Raw genomic sequence first — 19435 nt, 5'->3', positions numbered from 1 at the left:
ATTTTATGAAAGGAAGCATAATGGTGGTAAACAGAGGAATGGAAAGGACTAAGATGGGACTGTTAAGAAAGCTAAGGAAAGGCCGTGGCACCTGAATTGGTCTTAGAACTCCAAGTAATGCAGCTTTTCCCTCAGTACCCTGTCCCTTCAAATAAGACCTCCTCCCCACCCCCACCCCCAAATTAAAGAAAGAGTCTGGTATAGAGCCTGACATCCAGAACCTCCCAGAAATTTTCTTTATTATAAAGGGCATCTCAAAGTATGTGTCATTAAAGCACACAACGTGTAACCGATCAGTAAATTGGCTGCTTCATGAGAAGTATAAAACCATACAATGTGGCCCAGAAGAACTTCTTTGCTTGATAGAGCCAGCCTTCAGTGGTGAAGGAGAGATTCTTTGCCAGTTTCTCGTAGTTATAAAAATAAATTCTCTTGAGACATTGGACTGAGCCCAAGTCACTAAATTGAAGGAATCCCCAAACCTTCCATTTGCAGTGTGGTGTTTCCAAGAGTTAAGCAATGTAATATTGAGAATTATGACTAGGAGGGGTAACTAATGGGTGAGTTTTTCCTCAGTTCTTCCATATTTCTTTAGAATAATATGTAAGCCTAGAAGAGGACATGTTCTGAATGTTTGAATTTAAATGTACACTAGGAATGAAAATCTTCACCCTTGTGGGAGTAGCTGCTAATCCAAGGACTGGATTATAGCAATGGCCCGGGCACAGCATGAAGAGGAGCATAAAAGATGAAGCAGATTCTCATTTCCTCTTCGCGTGTCACTATTATTCTGCACCAGTGCTTTCTGGGAGCGAAACTGTACTCAACTTTGACATAGACCATTAGCCCTTGACAGGCATTCCAAATCTCTGTGACCAACTCGGTTTGTTTGGTAGAGCTGGAAAAGTAGAGAGGACCAAGTGTGTCTCCCCTGGCGAGTGTGCTTACCTCATTTGTGTGTTTCTTGTCCGATTGCCAGATAAATGCTGGTATTAAATCCATCTTTCCTAGTGGTAGATCTGCCTCATGGCTGCTCCAGTGTTTGGGGTATCTATGAGTCCCATGAACATTCTGAGGAGGCACCAGAATTGGCACCTTTCCCTGGATAAAAACGTATACAGATATATACTGAATCCCACTGTAGATACTTAAATACGGGTGTTAAAAATATGACTGTGCTTTTTTAGATTTCCCCATGATACCTTTTGAGAATTAAAAGTATGATAATTGTGAAAACATATCCAAAATAAACCTTGTGCTTCTATCCATAATGAAGATGACTCCAGATGTGGACATATTGAGTCGCAGAATGTGTTTTTAATATGCAGTATTAAATATTTTCCTAAAATCTCAAAAGGTACCAAGATTTTGCATCTCATGGAAAAAGTGTACTCTTCTTTCTAAATGCTCTTGTGAAAGTATTTTTAAAAGTTTATATATTGTGCATAACACAGCATAAAAATTGTATTACTTCATTGGCTTGTTTGCCATGATATATTGCGCATGATAAGATGTTTTCAGTTGCTTTGCTTGCTTATGGTAACCATGACCCATATTTTCTGCTTTTTTTCCCCCTTTGTGTGTATGTACACATGCATTTTTAAATCATTTCATATTACATTTTCTTTTTCCTCACCAAAAGGAATATGCTGCATGGAAAAAATAAATGCAAACATTCCTTTTCTTTGTTTTTTTCTTTTAAAGTTCTGACTCAGAAAATTTCTTGCTCTTATTGGCTTTTTATGGGTGTGAAGCATAACCGAATTGTGCATGGAAGGTACAGATTTAAAATCCAGTGGCTTCACAGTTTGCACATCAGTTGCCTGTCATATAAAAGTTATCTTGGATTCTGCATGAAAAAGGCTTGAGTAGTTTTCTAAAAAAAGGAGTTCTAGATATTTAATGTACAGTGACACACATCGATATGGTTCTAAGTAGGTGCAATCTGTATCACCGAAAGGCTCAAGGATAGGAAACGTTAGAAATTGCTAAAATGAAAGTTATATGGTTGCACAAAATGAACTTGTACCTATACAGGCAAAGCAGAATGGCTGCTGATATTTCAAAACCAGCACATAAGAAAGTCAATAGGAAGTAAGGGAACGGTTTTCCATTGTGGTTATTTTTCTCATCATTAATTCTTTCCTCATGTTTTCTGTTTCTCATTGTTGGCCTATTTGGTTGCGATGTGCTTTTTCTGTCTTTCATTTCACATTGCTCTGTTTTTTGTTTGTTTGTTTATTTTTAACTTTGGATTAGTTATGTCTGTGGATTTTTTTTTCCTCTTTTACTTAATTGTTCCTTTGGCCTCTTCCATTCTAAATCATGCAAACAATTGTACTTGCTTTTGTAATATTTCAAAGTTTACTGACCAATTTTTTTCTCTGGTCTCTCTGTTTCTCAACCATTTTTGTTGATTTTTGTGTTTGATTTCATTTTCAAATTTAAGAAACAGTTGAACGGAGTGCAGGAGCAACAAGATCCCTCCCCACCACTTACTCATACAAGCCATTCTTTTCTACAAGACCATACCAGTCCTGGACAACAGCTCCGATTACAGTGCCTGGGCCAGCCAAGTCAGGCTTCACTTCCTTATCAAGCTCTTCCTCTAATACACCATCAGCTTCTCCGTTAAAGTCCATATGGTCTGTTTCGACTCCTTCTCCAATCAAATCCACGTTAGGCGCGTCAACTACATCTTCAGTTAAATCCATTAGTGATGTGGCATCTCCAATTAGATCCTTTCGGACAATTTCTTCACCGATAAAAACAGTGGTGTCACAATCTCCATACAATATCCAAGTTTCCTCTGGTACCCTGGTTAGAGCTCCCACCGTCCCAGAGGCCTCGCCTTTAAAAGGGCTGGCATCCAATTCTACATTTTCCTCCCGCACCTCTCCGGTGACTACGGCAGGTTCTCTTCTGGAGAGGTCGTCCATTACTATGACACCCCCTGCCTCCCCCAAGTCAAACATTCATATGTATTCCTCAAGTTTGCCATTTAAGTCGATTATTACATCAGCAGCACCGCTCATATCTTCACCTCTAAAGTCAGTGCTGTCTCCAGCCAAATCAGCAGTTGATGTCATTTCATCGGCGAAAGTCACCATGGCCTCTTCTCTGTCATCACCAGTGAAACAGATACCTGGACACGCAGAGGTAGCATTAGTCAACGGATCAATTTCCCCCCTGAAATATCCGTCATCTTCAACTTTAATTAATGGATGCAAAGCCACTGCCACGTTACAGGAAAAAATTTCTACCGCTACAAACTCTGTGAGCTCTGTGGTTAACGCAGCCACTGACACAGTTGAGAAAGTGCTTTCTACCACGACAGCAATGCCATTTTCCCCACTCAGGTCCTATGTTTCTCCGACACCATCAGCTTTTCAGTCCCTAAGAACTCCTCCCGCAAGTGCACTCTATACATCCCTTGGGTCGTCAATATCTGCAACTACCTCATCTGTAACGTCATCGATAATAACAGTGCCAGTATACTCTGTAGTCAATGTTTTGCCCGAACCAGCATTAAAGAAACTTCCAGACTCTAGTTCACTTACAAAATCAGCAGCAGCCTTGCTGTCACCCGTTAAAACATTGACTACGGAGACACGCCCTCAGTCCCATGTCAGTCGAACTTCATCTCCACTTAAGTCGTCTTTGTTCCTTGCACCCTCTGCCCTTAAGCTGTCTACACCATCTTCTTTATCTTCCAGTCAGGAGATATTAAAAGACGTGGCTGAAATGAAGGAGGACCTAATGCGGATGACTGCAATACTACAAACAGACGTGCCTGAGGAGAAGCCTTTCCAACCTGAACTCCCAAAAGAGGGGAGGATAGACGATGAAGAACCTTTCAAAATTGTTGAGAAAGTAAAGGAAGACTTAGTGAAAGTGAGTGAAATCCTTAAGAAAGATGTGTGTGTAGATAACAAAGGACCACCCAAATCACCAAAGAGTGACAAAGGACTCTCTCCCGAAGACGACTGGATAGAATTCAGTTCAGAAGAAATAAGAGAAGCCAGACAACAAGCCACAGTGAGCCATTCTCCGTCTCTGCCCGAGAGAGTGCAAGTGAAAGCAAAAGCCGCCTCCGAGAAGGATTATAACTTGACCAAAGTCATTGATTACTTAACAAACGATATTGGAAGTAGTTCACTGACCAATCTAAAGTATAAGTTTGAGGATGCAAAGAAAGATGGCGAAGAGAGACAGAAAAGGATTTTAAAGCCCGCGATCGCCTTGCAGGAACACAAACTCAAAATGCCTCCAGCCTCCATGAGGCCTTCGACCTCTGAGAAAGAGTTGTGTAAGATGGCCGACTCCTTTTTTGGAACAGACACAATCTTAGAGTCTCCGGATGACTTTTCGCAACATGACCAAGACAAAAGCCCCTTGTCTGACAGTGGCTTTGAAACAAGAAGTGAGAAGACACCTTCAGCCCCACAGAGCGCTGAAAGCACTGGTCCTAAGCCCCTCTTCCATGAAGTCCCCATCCCTCCCGTCATCACAGAAACGAGAACTGAAGTGGTGCATGTTATCAGGAGCTATGAGCCCTCAGCCGGAGACGCTCCCCCGGGCCAGCCGGAGGAGCCCGTGTCACCCAAACCTTCACCTACTTTTACAGAATTGGAACCCAAGCCCACTGCCTCTAGTATTAAGGATAAAGTTAAAGCATTTCAAATGAAAGCCAACGGTGAAGACGACGACCACAGCCGAGTCTTGAGCAAAGGCGTGCGTGTCAAAGAAGAGACGCACATCACCACAACCACCAGAATGGTCTATCATTCTCCACCGGGCAGCGAAGGCGCCTCTGAGAGAATCGAGGAAACCATGTCGGTCCATGACATCATGAAGGCCTTTCAGTCCGGGCGGGACCCTTCCAAAGAACTGGCGGGGCTGTTTGAGCATAAGTCGGCAGTGCCTCCAGACGTGCACAAGTCTGCTGCTGAAACCGCAGCCCAACATGCAGAGAAGGACAACCAAATGAAACCCAAACTGGAGCGTGTAATAGAAGTCCACATCGAAAAAGGTAACCAAGCTGAGCCCACTGAAGTCATTATTAGAGAAACCAAAAAGCATCCAGAAAAGGAAATGTATGTATATCAGAAAGACTTATCCCGGGGAGATATTAACCTAAAAGATTTTCTGCCAGAAAAACACGATGCTTTTCCTTGTCCAGAGGAACAGGGTCAGCAAGAAGAAGAGGAACTTACCGCTGAAGAGTCACTGCCTTCTTATCTGGAGTCTTCCAGAGTAAACACTCCTGTGTCCCAAGAAGAAGACAGTCGCCCTAGTTCTGCTCAACTCATATCTGATGACTCTTATAAAACGTTGAAGCTTTTAAGTCAGCACTCAATAGAATACCATGACGATGAGTTGTCAGAACTAAGAGGGGAGTCTTACAGGTTTGCTGAGAAAATGCTTCTGTCAGAAAAGCTAGATGTGTCTCACTCTGATACCGAGGAATCAGTTACAGACCATGCAGGACCCCCTAGCTCAGAGTTACAGGGGTCTGATAAGCGGCCCAGAGAAAAAGTAGTCACTGCCCCCAAAAAAGAAATTCTCTCCAAAATCTATAAAGATGTGTCTGAAAATGGTGTAGGTAAAGTGTCTAAAGATGAGCATTTTGATAAAGTGACAGTGTTGCACTATTCTGGCGATGTTAGTGGTCCAAAGCATGCCATGTGGATGCGCTTTGCTGAGGACAGATTAGACAGAGGTAGAGAGAAGTTGATGTATGAAGATAGGGTGGACAGGACTGTGAAGGAAGCCGAAGAAAAACTGACTCAAGTGTCACAGTTTTTTCGTGACAAAACCGAAAAGCTAAATGACGAACTGCAGTCCCCAGAGAAAAAGCCACGCCCTCGAAATGGCCAAGAGTACTCTTCTCAGAGCCCTGCCACTAGCAGCCCCGAGAAGGTCCTGCTGACAGAACTGTTGGCATCCAACGACGAGTGGGTTAAGGCGAGGCAACACGGCCATGACGGACAAGGCTTCCCCAAAGCCGATGAGAAGGCTTCCAGTCTGCCCGGCAGCCCGGAGGACAAGGTGCTCTCCCCGCAGCCCGAGGACAGCAGGTCCCCAGAGGAAGCCAGAGCAAGCATGTCGCAGAGCAAGGCACCAGAAGGGCCCCAGTCCGGGTTTCAGCTCAAACAATCTAAGCTCAGTTCCATTAGATTAAAATTTGAACAAGGCGCACAGGCAAAAAGTAAGGACGTGTCTCAAGAAGACAGAAAGCTGGAGGGCCAGTCAAGAATCCCAATTAAAAAAATCCAGGAGAGCAAGCTGCCTGTGTACCAGGTCTTTGCTAGAGAAAAGCAGCCGAAGGCCGTAGACCTCCCAGACGAAAGCGCATCTGTGCAAAACGGTGTGATGGTGCTAAAGGCTAAGGACGAGCCTGCCCAGAGCAACGAGATCCTTGTAAATGATTCTGGTCCCGAGGATGTGAAAGCGCAGAGGACTGAAATGTCAAGTAAAGCAGTGCCTGACTATTTTTCTGAGCAACAGGCTAAAGACTTGGCGTGTCATGTAACCTCAGAGTTAGCTACTAAGGGACCATGGGACAAAAAGGTCTTTAGAACGTGGGAAAGTGCTGGAGCCGCTAACAATAAGTCGCAGAAAGAAAAACTTTCGCATGTGCTTGTTCACGATGTAAGAGAGAATCACATTGGTCACCCTGAGAGTAAGATTGTTGATCAAAGGAATGAGTTTATGTCTGTGACTGAGAGAGAACACAAGCTGTTAACAAATGGCTCTCTCTCAGAGATTAAGGAAATGACTGTAAAATCTCCCTCCAAAAAGGTCTTATACAGGGAATATGTCGTGAAGGAAGGGGAACGGCCGGGTGGATCTCTTGAACAGCCTCCCAGGAGAAGCGAGAGCTCTGCGGTGTCGCACATCCCGGTCAGAGCTGCGGAGGGAAGGAGAATGCTGCCTTCTGACATCCCCGACGGCTTCTGCGAACAGTCGGCCTTCCCCCCGCATGAACTATCGCAAAAGCCACCCCAGTCGAGTATGAGCAAAGAGACAGTCGAGACGCAGCACTTTAATTCTATAGAAGATGAAAAAGTCACCTATTCAGAAATCAGCAAAGTTTCCAAACGTCAGAGTTACGTAGGCTTATGCCCTCCTCTCGATGAGACCGAAACCTCCCCCACCAAATCTCCTGATTCCTTAGAGTTTAGCCCAGGAAAGGAATCCCCGTCTAGTGATGTGTTCGAGCACAGTCCCCTTGATGGCTTGGAAAGAGTTGCTCCACTAGCCCAGACAGAGGGAGGGAAAGACATAAAAACCTTACCCGTGTATGTCAGCTTTGTACAGGTGGGGAAGCAATATGAAAAGGAGATACAGCAAGGAAGTGTAAAAAAGATCATAAGTCAGGAGTGTAAGACAGTACAAGAGACCAGGGGCACCTTTTATACAACTAGACAGCAAAAGCAGCCTCCTTCTCCCCAGGGTAGCCCAGAAGATGACACTCTAGAGCAAGTTTCCTTTCTAGACAGCTCTGGGAAAAGCCCCCTGACCCCAGAAACACCCAGTTCAGAGGAAGTGAGTTATGAATTTACGTCTAAGACACCAGACTCGCTCATAGCTTTTATACCAGGCAAACCCAGCCCAATTCCCGAGGTTTCTGAGGAATCTGAGGAGGAGGACCAGGCCAAGTCAGCCTCCTTGAAGCAGACTACCGTGGAGGAAGCGGCCGTTGGGCGGGAAACGCCTACCGATGTGAGCAAAGACTCTAGCCAAAGACCCAAAAGTAATAGAGTTGCCTACATCGAATTTCCCCCTCCTCCACCACTGGATGCAGACCAGATGGAGCCAGATAAGAAACATCATTATCTCCCTGAAAGAGAGGTTGACATGATTGAAGTCAGTCTGCAAGACGAGCATGACAAGTACCAGCTGGCCGAACCGGTCATCAGAGTGCAGCCGCCTTCCCCAGTTCCTCCCGGGGCCGACGTCAGTGACTCGAGTGATGACGAATCGATCTATCAGCCTGTCCCAGTTAAAAAATATACCTTCAAGCTAAAGGAAGTAGATGATGAACAAAAGGAAATGACAAAATCCAAAGCTCCTGCTGACAAGCCTTCCAACCAGAAAGACTTGGACAGTAACGAATCTGGAAAAGATAATGAATTTGGCCTTGGCCTCGATTCGCCTCAGAACGAAACTGCCCAGAATGGGAACAATGACCAGTCCATCACCGAGTGTTCCATCGCCACCACGGCCGAGTTTTCTCATGACACGGATGCCACAGAGATCGACTCTCTGGATGGCTACGACCTGCAGGATGAGGATGATGGCTTGACAGAGAGTGATTCTAAACTCCCAAGTCAAACCATGGAGATTAAGAAAGATGTCTGGAACACGGAGGGCATCCTGAAGCCAGCCGATCGCTCCTTTAGCCAAAGTAAACTTGAAGTCATCGAGGAGGAGGGAAGGATGGGACCAGACGAAGACAAGCCACCTTCTAAAATGTCCTCATCCGAAAAGACTCCTGATAAGACTGATCAGAAATCGGGGGCCCAGTTTTTCACACTAGAAGGCAGACATCCTGACAGATCAGTGTTTCCAGATACATACTTCAGTTACAAAGTAGATGAAGAATTTGCCACTCCTTTCAAAACCGTAGCTACCAAAGGTCTAGATTTCGATCCTTGGTCTAATAACCGAGGGGATGATGAAGTTTTTGATGGTAAATCACGGGAAGATGAAACTAAGCCATTTGGTCTGGCTGTGGAAGACCGCTCTCCAGCAACAACCCCTGATACAACGCCAGCCAGAACGCCAACTGATGAAAGTACCCCAACTAGTGAGCCTAACCCCTTCCCATTTCATGAAGGGAAAATGTTTGAGATGACTCGCAGTGGTGCAATTGACATGAGCAAGAGGGATTTTGTTGAAGAGAGGCTCCAATTTTTCCAGATTGGTGAGCATACTTCTGAAGGGAAGTCAGGGGACCAGGGGGAAGGGGATAAAAGTATGGTCACTGCCACACCACAGCCACAGTCAGGGGACACCACTGTAGAAACCAATCTAGAGAGAAATGTAGAGGCACCTCCAGTCGAACCTAACCCCAGCATCCCGACCAGCGGAGAGTGTCAGGAAGGCACATCCAGTAGTGGCTCCCTGGAGAAATCGGCAGCAGCCACTAGCGCCTCTAAAGTTGACCCCAAGTTGCGCACGCCTATAAAAATGGGAATTTCTGCATCCACCATGACCATGAAGAAAGAAGGCTCTGGAGAAGTGACAGATAAGATAGAAGCTGTGATGACCAGTTGTCAGGGGCTAGAGAATGAAACCATAACAATGATTTCAAATACAGCCAGTAGCCACACAGGCACTAGGCCCCAAGAAAAACATGATTTCCAGAAAGATAACTTTAATAACAACAACAATTTGGATTCTTCCACCATACAGACAGATAACATTACAAGTAATGTAGTTGTGACAGAACATTCTGCACCCACTTGTACCACAGAGAAAGCTAATCCAGTGAAAACCTCGTCAGGAAAAAAGACAGGGGTACTGCAAGGACACTGTGTAAGAGATAAGCAGAAAGTTCTTGGAGAACAGCAAAAGACCAAGGAATCGATAGGGATTAGGCGAAAATCCAAACTTCCCATAAAGGCCACCTCACCAAAAGATATCTACCCACCAAGTCATATGCCAAACATGAAAGTGAGTAAAACGAAGCAGGTCAGTCAATCTGAGAAAACCAAAACCCTTGTTGCTTCTTCATGTGTAGACGTAAAGTCCAGAATTCCAGTAAAAGACACACACAGGGAGAACGTAGTTAGAAAGGCATGTGCCACACAAAAGCCAGGGCAGCCAGAGAAAGGCAAGGCCAAACAGCTTCCATCCAAATTGCCAGTAAAGGTAAGATCCACCTGTGTCACCACCACCACCACCACCACCACCACCACCGCCACCACCGCCACCACCACTACCACCACCACCACCGCCACAGTAACAGTTAGGAAGAGTCAGCTTAAGGAAGTATGTAAACATTCCATTGAATATTTTAAGGGAATTAGTGGTGAGACCCTAAAGCTTGTGGACCGCCTCTCGGAAGAAGACAGAAAAATGCAGTCCGAGTTGTCCGATGAGGAAGACAGTACCTCAAGAAACACGTCGTTGTCCGAGACTTCCCGGGGTGGCCAGCCTTCAGTTACAACGAAGTCTGCTAGAGATAAGAAAACAGAGGCAGCACCTTTAAAATCAAAGAGTGAAAAGGCCGGCAGTGAGAGAAGGAGCAGTAGGAGGACTGGTGAGGATGAAGGCAGTCAGGTCTCTCGAGCACTCTTTGCTCACATCCTGGAGAACGAGCGTAGTTCGTAAACACCTTCCGGCGCGTAGACCCTAGTGCATGAACTGTCGTGATTGCCTGTCGAGTGACCTAACCGTAGTTTCTCATCCTGTCATTGTCATCCGTGTGTGCTGTCTCTACACTCTTCCTTCTCCCTTTTAACCAAACGACACGGTAGACAGCTAGGGAAGCATGCCCAAGATGTTGGTGTCTTTCAAGATGAGCAGCTCGTGGTTTTATTTTTATTTTTTTTAATGTACTAATGATTCTGTCAAAGTAGAAGCACAGATGTTGGAATCCCATCCTGGTGTTTTCACCGACACGATGATTCTGTAACCGTTGTCCAGTAGCTAGCTCGTCAGCATGTTTGATTCCATCACATCGAGCATCCATGTAGTCTCACATTTGGCTGGCGCAGGTGACAATCAAGTGAGCCGTGTGAAAAGAGAAGTGTTCATGTAGGTGACTAGGACACATTTAAGTGTACAGTGTTAGCATTAGTCTCTCTGTAAAATCTGAGTACTGCTAAAAAAAAAAAAACAATTTTCCAGTATCGTGTCTTTCTTGATGATTATTTTAATTAAGAAATTGTAAATCGTAGGTCCACAGAGTCCATGTGAACGGACAGATATCAGGATGGCAATAGTAGCCGATCACCTGGGACTTAGTTGGACAGGTAAGTGTATACACTCCTGAGTGAAACAAATACAATTTCTTAATTTCTTTCTCTTACTCACAAGGGCTTCATTATATTAAAAAAACAAACAAACCAGAAACAAGCAACAAGTGGAAAACAAAACAAAACACTTTTTATCACCCCCACAGTTCTATCTACCCAGAGATAGTTATCGATAATACCTTACTCACATACTGCCTTTTTCAAAGCTTTTTCAGTGCATATACATTAAACAAGAGAAATTTAAATCTTCAATATAGACACTTTCTTCACACTGCCATTTCTGGTAATATTAGATAACATTTTACCTAGTAACAAACTTATTTATCTGGGGTAAAGGAAAACATAGTTAAGGCTTATGACTTTTAAATAATCCAAAATTTTATGGATTTTAAACATGGTGTATGCCCTTGAGGCAGCTCTCCTAGGCATCAGTTCAATTAACCCATGCCTCTGTTTCACAACTTTTAATCATTCATAAGTCATCTTCATAGTTTTTATGATACACACAGATGACCTGTACATTTATTTACCTGGTACTTTTCTTTAAGTGGACTCACTTCTATGTCCAGAGATTTATTGAAAAAGAGATCTTATATCACTTTGCTAAAGGAAAACGAGGATCATTTTCAATAACTACATAAACAAGAAAATGAGAAGTTGAACGTTTGAATTACAATTTTTTAAGTAGGATGCACGTATATAAATCTATTCAGTTTATAAAAGTCATTGAGTTCAGTGAGAGGAATGAAACCGTTTATGATCTGTGTGTAGAAAAGGAATATTTAGTTTGATTTCACCTCAGTACAGATGAAGATAAGATTCTGTATCCGTTGGAAAGTTCTACTTGTAGATCTGATGTTAATCCTACCCCACATGAATCAGAGAAATTTAAGTTTTATAGTTTGAGTGCATATTTTTAACACACAACCAAAAAAACCACAATAGCTTAAAATATAAATGTTAACCATTATCATATCTAAGTCATCTTGTATACCCTCAGCAATATTCTATACTCAGGGAAGTGATTATCTCTGCTGTTAAAAGGAAGAATATGAAACCAGATAATGCCAAACAAGGTCAGCTACATTTTCTTCCTTTAAATATCCTATGTCCTTGCCCTCACCCCCAAATTATTAAGCTTTCCTACCTCCTTCCACCAAGCCCCTGCTCTCAGGCACACTGCTAATGACCAGGAGCCTGGTGGCACCCTGAATAGACAGGTGGTTTGAGTAATCCTTAGCAGCTTGTTGAGAGTTAATAACAATTTGTTATGTATAAATATCTGTTAACATAAAATTAATAATAATTATATTTTAACATTGGACGTTGTGATCTGAAAATATACTGGAGCATATGTTGATTTGAGGTATTGTATGCCCATACTGTTAGATTATTTGCCTTAGACAAATCCAGTCCTTAGTCTGTCAGAGTAAATTTGGAGGGAAGATGTGACATAAAGCCATAAAACTGTAATTCTTAGTGACAGTGTGTCTTGACTCTTCACTGGATCACTAGACAAAGGATACAGTTGGATCATAAGGGCTTGTTGGATAGTACGGAGTGTTGTCTCTTAAAGCACAGAGGAATGAAGAACCTAAAAGAAATTTAACTTTTGTAATTTGAATTACTATATGCTCAGTGAAGATCTCCTAAAATGATCATTTAGTAGGGCAAATTTTAATTCTGTCCCTAAGAACCACTGTTAACATCTTAATGTATTTTGATTTTTGTATAAAAAGCTTTAACATTATATACATAATGTAATTTTTTGCTTTATTTGTTATAACCTAGTTTCCACAAAATTGCATATTCTGTGATCTTGGTTTTAATGGAAAAAAACATCCAGCACACATACTATATAATGGTATTTTTCTAACTTTGGGTTATAATGCACTCGTGGGTCATGAAGTCAATGCATACTTTGGTTTTGTTTTTAATAGAATAGAATGGGGGGAAATGTCTGCGTAATATGAGTATTAATGCTGAGTTTTGCTTCTTGGAGATCTGGTTTCATTTATATAAACATCGCGCTATACAATGTATATCTAACTGTAGGCCATGATCAAAACAGTTCACAAGCCACTTCATTAACTCTTCTTTTGTTCAGCACTTGGATTGTTTTCAGTTTTTTAGTAGTACAGCCTGAGATAAACATTCATGTGTGTAAATCATTGTGCCCAACCCAATGTATCATCATGATAGATTTCTAGACATGAAATCTCTTGATAAGGCGTCTGGAGTTTATTGAGCCTCCGAAAGCATTTCGCTAAATCCTAGAAATATTTAAGCGGGGTAGAATCTTGACCAACTCCTTTTCCATGGGAGAATTGTTTCCCTTTTATTCCTGTAATCACTTAAAGTAATATATACCTGAGGAAGTTTTTCAACTACACAAGAAATAGACAGTGAAAAGTCAGGCTCCTTCTCATCTTTGACTCCTGGGTTCCCTCTGCCAAGGCAGCCACTAATGCTCATACGTATCTCCCCAAAGACACTCTGATGAACAAGGTCGAGTATTTGGGTACAGACATTTACATGGACACAAGGGACACACATCTCCCTTTTACTTGTACAAGTAGCAGCATAGCATAGACAGCGATCTGGGCTGTGTTCATCATTTAACCTCCCAAGTGGAATTCCTGAAGGCATACTACCAGCATCTCATGTGCCATATTTTTGAGTGTGTATCCCTGCCCATCTTATATGAGGTCTGTGCAAACTGCAAAGAATGATTTGGCTGAATTAAAAGAATCCAGCAACATCCTCTTTGTACAGATCAAGAATCTTTATAGAAGAATCTCTCAAGAGGGAATCTAATTGTAACCAAGCGATTATCTCAGGAGAGTTAAGTTACAGTCTGCGTGTGATCACCACCTCCCTGTAAAATCAAGCATATAAAGATTAGTGCTCAAGGCTGGACTGGGTTTTACTATAACATTCCTTTGAATGTATGTGTGTGACGGTTGAGCACTACTTTTATGAAATATATGTGATAAAAGTAGAATGTGAAATCTTAGTAACTCTTTTTCTTTCCTACAGAACTGGCAAGGGAACTGAATTTTTCAGTGGATGAAATCAATCAAATACGTGTGGAAAATCCAAATTCTTTAATTTCTCAAAGCTTCATGTTATTAAAAAAATGGGTTACCAGAGACGGAAAAAATGCTACAAGTATGCTGACATTATATTACTTTAACTTTCAAAACTGCATAGATTCAGTATTTTAGATAAGCCTACTGCCGATAAACCAGAGTTTCATTAAAGTAATAGCAAGGCTTTTGAAGTTACCCTTGTTTAATTTAGCGCTAATATTCTAGACATCTGTCTCTAGGAAGATTCTTAAGAAAGCAAGTAGTAGTGAATTTTTTGTGTTTTGTCTTTGGTTCCCTCCGTGACCATCTAAAATGAAAATCTAATTCTGGGGGGTGGTAGTCAGAAACACTCTGAGGCTACCTCTGTGGCCAGAGCTAGGTGCACAGGGAAAGAAAGGATAGGATGAAATCATTTTATTCCACTTCATCTGTGCTGCAGAGAATCCTCTAATATTTTTAGGGTTTGTTTTGTTTAGCTCTGTTGGGCTAGGGGAGGGGTGTGGTGCTATACTATGACAAGTGCCAACCCACGACAATGCGGAGCGAGTTATTGCGGGTTTGCCTGGGTCAGCCTGACCTCAGTGAGTCATTAAAATGCTAAGCATCAGATATGAGGGTGATCGATTTTGACAGTCTAAAAGGAGAGGGACATGTTTAAAATGTTAATAGATCCCCTTGTAACTAAAAGGAGTCTAGCTATTTTGAGGCCCATCTGCTCAGCATCTTACAGTGGAATCAGTGTTGCTGTCATCACACACAGCCTCAGAAAGTGATACTTAAGACCCTAACATGACTTCCCTGTAACAGCCAGCTTTCTGAAACCCCTGGATGGTGTCTTGGCTGAGCCGCAGGCAGGAGGAGCTAAAAGTGCTAGGAGGGTGAAGAAAGCCATGCTTTTGTGTGAATATTGTGATGACTGGAAGAAAATAATTTAATCGGGTTTTTCAACCCTCTTTTCTCCTTTTTCAGCTGATGCCTTAACTTCGGTCTTGACAAAAATTAATCGAATAGATATAGTGACTCTGCTAGAAGGACCAATATTTGATTATGGAAATATTTCAGGCACCAGAAGTTTTGCAGATGAGAACAATGTTTTCCATGACCCTGTTGATGGTAATTGAATTTAGTGTTCATATTTATTTAATCATTTGAGATAAAATTTGAAAGTGTGTAGGACGAGGCAGTCATTTAAAACCAACTAAATTGTGATTTGCTTGACTTAATTTCTCATTTTCACAGCATTTTCTCTACTAGAGTCTGCAAATAAACACTCTGATAGAACAAATTTGATAAATGTCTGTTATATAAAATACAAATAATGAGGTATAAAAGCATAAGTTAACTGAAAGAGTTGGTATTTCAAATATTTGACATGACCAAGTGGAAGAAAATTTATTATCTAGAGAATGCATTGTTTTTGTCATTTTCACATTAACCTAAACAACTAGTGAACACTCTTTCGTTGATATATTCATAAGACCAAATCATAAGCTATTTTTTTTACCAGATAATCAAGGTACTGGGTCAAGTTGTCAAATAAAATGGTGAATTCCTGTTTAGGGGCCAAGTATTTAAGCGCGTACTAAGAAAAATCTAATGCATCATTCCAAAACGTGTTATACTTACTTAGCATTATTTTAACTTCATATGCTTACATTTATTGTTTGGAAAAATCCTGCCTGATATATCATATATAAAAGTCAGTGTCATTTCTAATTCAGTGAGCATAGGTGTGACTAATAACCTAGTAATTCCTTTTTTGCATTAGTTTAATTTATATAGTGATATTATAATCTTCCCTTCATTGTGTGAATTGGGGCTTTTTAAAAATCAAAGCATTAAGTAAAGTATAACAAATATCTTACTATGTTTTTCAAGGTGCTTGTCTTTTTTTACAAATGGAAATTTATTCCTGTAAAGAATTTCGAGTAAAAAATAATGATGGTATGGAGGTAGAAAGAAGAGCTAGGGATATTTTTCTACTATCCTAAGTTTTGAAAAATGTGCTTTTTTTCTCATTTTTAAACTGGCAAAGATGGGCTAACAAAAATCAATAACTTCTAGTTCTACATATGTTAGTAGCAAAGTTGTCAAATTCTTAAAAGAGTATCTGCTTACTAAAGTTAAAGTCGACAGAAAATTTAAAGCTTAGCTTATTATCCACATAACATAAATACGACGGACAATAATGTTCAAAGGGTTTTCTTTTAAGCTTATAAATACCACAGAACCTTGGGAAAAAGCTGTCTTCAAGGCTTCCTCTTATATGTGAGACCATATGATGGTAGCCAGTCTCTTTTTGCACTAAAGGTAGACCACTGTTATATTAAATTCTGAATTATTGTCAAGTTATAGTTTATGGAATCTTTTTGGGGGAAAAATTAAGAAAATATCTAACAAGCAAAAGAAGGAAGGAAGGAAAGAAGGAAGGAAGGAAGGAGTGAGCAAGATAACCAGAAAATAATGGAAATAGTCAATAGAATTGAAAGCTTGATTTATTTTTCACATTTTAAAATCAGAATATCATTAAATTCACAAGAACTTTTCGTGGCTACATCTTAATACTTTACATTTCTTATCTTAAAAATTCATAGAGAAATTTAGGAATGTGTATATAAAGTAAATTTCACTTGTGCACATTATAAACCTCAGCTATTCTCAGTCAACCTTTCAACAAGATTCTGGTTTATAGGTGACTCTACTTACCTATAGCAATTTTAATTTACAACAAAGGCTAAGTTGGTTTTTGTCATGGACTGATGGGAAAATTAGGCTTTAGTTTTGTAGACCAATAATTCAGAAAATGTGCTTGGCTGCCTTTTTTTCCTGTCTCTCCTCTTCGTTGAACTTTTATGAAACCTCCTTTCCTCACCATGACCAGACCATTGTTGACTTCTCTCTCTGCTGAAGGAGAAAAATGTTCCCTTGGTCCACACAGCAAGAAGGTTAAACCCAGGGCATTGTTCCCTCCTTCCCCTCTGAGTAGGCTGGTAAATAAACCTCCGTGTCTCACAGCATTGTCGTGAATATTCAGAGAGCTCTTTGCAAATGGCTTTCTTCCTGTCTCTGTTGTGTATCATTCCTTCTTTCTCCTTATTTGATTTGTGGTTCTGAGTGGACCCCTATCACCAGGTTCACTAAGACCTCCATATACACCACAACCCTCTCATCGCTGTCACGTTATGACACCTGAAAACTTTCCTTGGAGTCTTTTCTACTTTACCTGCTTTTCAGATCCTATCTTTAACATCTTTTTTAGATTTCTTTCCCCCAGTGCTACTGCTCTAAAATTTAATAATAATTTCCTTCCAAAGATTAAATTTATTTTTCTTCACTGTAAATTTCATGTGAGAAAAAGTAACAATTAGAATTGGAAAGCTCTTCAAATAAGTTATAAGTGACTTAATTATAAAAATTGGTTTCTTGTGGCTTGCTGTATGCAGTCCACCACAATACAGATTTTGCATGCTAAAAGTAGAAAGATAATAAATTTGGCTGTGGAATAAGTGTATCTTGTATAACGACAGCTAACGTTGTATTGGATTGAATTCGTCTGTATATTTAAGTTACTGTATTAAAATTATCAAAATTGATAGAAATCATTTATATCTTAATTAATATTCTGTTTTATTATAGTTTGCACTAGTCTTTTATTTCATTGTATTACATTTAATTGAACTAAACCAATAAATATATGAACATTATTCTGTAACTCATCATACATTTTCATACCTGCTATAATTTAATTCATTCCATGTGGTTTATTTTTTTTTTTATGTACTCTAATTCATTCCAGTCAGTCCGAATGTACTGTCTTCCATAGGTTATCCTTCCCTTCAAGTGGAACTGGAAACTCCCACAGGGTTGCACTACACACCACCCACCCCTTGCCAGCAAGATGATTATTTTAGCGATATCTCTAGCATAGAGTCTCCCCTTAGAACCCCCAGTAGACTGAGTGATGGGCTAGTGCCTTCCCAGGGGAACGTAGAGCATTCAGCAGATGGACCTCCAGTTGTAACTGCAGAAGACACTTCCTTAGAAGACAGCAAACTCGAAGACTCAATGCCTTTAACAGAAATGCCTGACGCAGTGGATGTAGATGAGAGCCAGTTGGAGAATGTGTGTCTGAGTGAGTATCCTCAATACCTCGGAAGTATGGCTGGGGTCCCAAAGGATGTTAAACCAGCAGAGCCATTGAAACAGACTAGGAAAGTAGGAGTAAGCTCTGAGCAGCAAGAGAAAGGAAAATCTGGTCCTGATGAGGAGATGACGGAAGAAAAACTCAAATCTCTATTTGAGGACATTCAGCTTGAAGAAGGAGTAGAGTCTGAGGAGGTGACAGAAGAAAAAGTACAGGCTATTCTTAAACGTGTTCAGCAAGCAGAACTGGAAATGTCTTCACTTTCAGGTTGGCAGAACGAGACATCAAGTGGAAACCTAGAGTCCCCTGCTCAGGCTCGAAGAATAACTGGTGGGTTACTAGAACGGCTGGATGACAGGTATGGCTCCGTTTCAGAAAAAAAAAAAAAAAGTGAAACAAAGGTTACATGTTTGCTTTAAATACCTGCTTTTTAGCAATTACTCTTTTTCTAAATCACCATTCCAGCTTGGGGATAATACCTGCCTTAAAGGTTGGTACATTGCCTGCTAATCTGGAGGAGAGAAGGTTACATGAAACTCAAATCCAATTCTTAAAACTACTGACAGCGGGCTGGGGGGCGGGGGCAGAGGCAGGGGCACCTGGGCGGTTCAGTCAGTTAAGTTCAGCTCAAGTCTTGACAATCATGACTGTGAGTTCAAGCCCTGTGTTGGGCTCCACATTGGGTGTGAGGCCTACTTCAAAACAAAACAAAACAAAACAAAACAACTGCTGATGGCCTGAAGTAAAATGCAAACAGTTTTACGTGCAGGCCAGAGACGTATATGTTTACTTTGGAAGGCTGCTCTTTCTAGCTTATTACTTGTATTATTCTTTTCACAAAGCCAGTAAGTAATGTGCTTTCAACATAATGTAATACATAAAACTCCACGTCTTTTAGAAATATGAGCATTTCTATTATTTTCTGACTTCAAGCATAATATGCTTATTATGCAAAAACTTTAAAACAGATTTAAAAAGTCAAAACCCCATCATCTGGCAATAACCACCACTAAAATTTCGGTGGATTTCTTTTACATGATGTTTTTCTAAATGTCTTTATGTAGAAAATGCGGAGAAGCAGAGTCATCAGACCTCCTTCCATACTAAGAAAACACTTAACATTGTATATCCTTTCTTCCTACATGAACACTTTATGTAATGTGCAATGTTGCATAATGTAATTCCTCACCACAAATTATATTGCCATG

At 41.0% G+C, this 19435-nt stretch overlaps 1 protein-coding gene across 9 annotated transcripts in view; it reads left to right on the top strand.

The window, feature by feature from the left end:
* The window catches only part of ANK3 (ankyrin 3), a 663260-nt gene that overhangs the window by 616533 nt on the left and 27292 nt on the right, over window positions 1-19435 (top strand). For 6 of the 9 annotated variants that reach the window (XM_077894615.1, XM_077894620.1, XM_077894617.1 and 3 more), the window contains 5 exons: window positions 2450-10273; window positions 10914-10988; window positions 14031-14162; window positions 15053-15196; window positions 18495-18585. In XM_077894615.1, coding sequence (XP_077750741.1) covers window positions 2450-10273; window positions 10914-10988; window positions 14031-14162; window positions 15053-15196; window positions 18495-18585 — 8266 coding nt within the window. Of the gene's footprint in view, window positions 1-2449; window positions 10274-10913; window positions 10989-14030; window positions 14163-15052; window positions 15197-17906; window positions 18216-18494; window positions 18586-19435 lie in introns of all 9 variants that reach the window. The other 3 variants (XM_077894622.1, XM_077894621.1, XM_077894623.1) reach the window with 1 other exon arrangement.

This window comes from Canis aureus, chromosome 4 (genome assembly GCF_053574225.1).
Source record: "Canis aureus isolate CA01 chromosome 4, VMU_Caureus_v.1.0, whole genome shotgun sequence".
Classification (NCBI taxonomy): Eukaryota; Metazoa; Chordata; class Mammalia; order Carnivora; family Canidae; genus Canis; species Canis aureus.
Note: the sequence above shows the minus strand (reverse complement) of the source record. Positions and strands in the feature narration are given on the sequence as shown.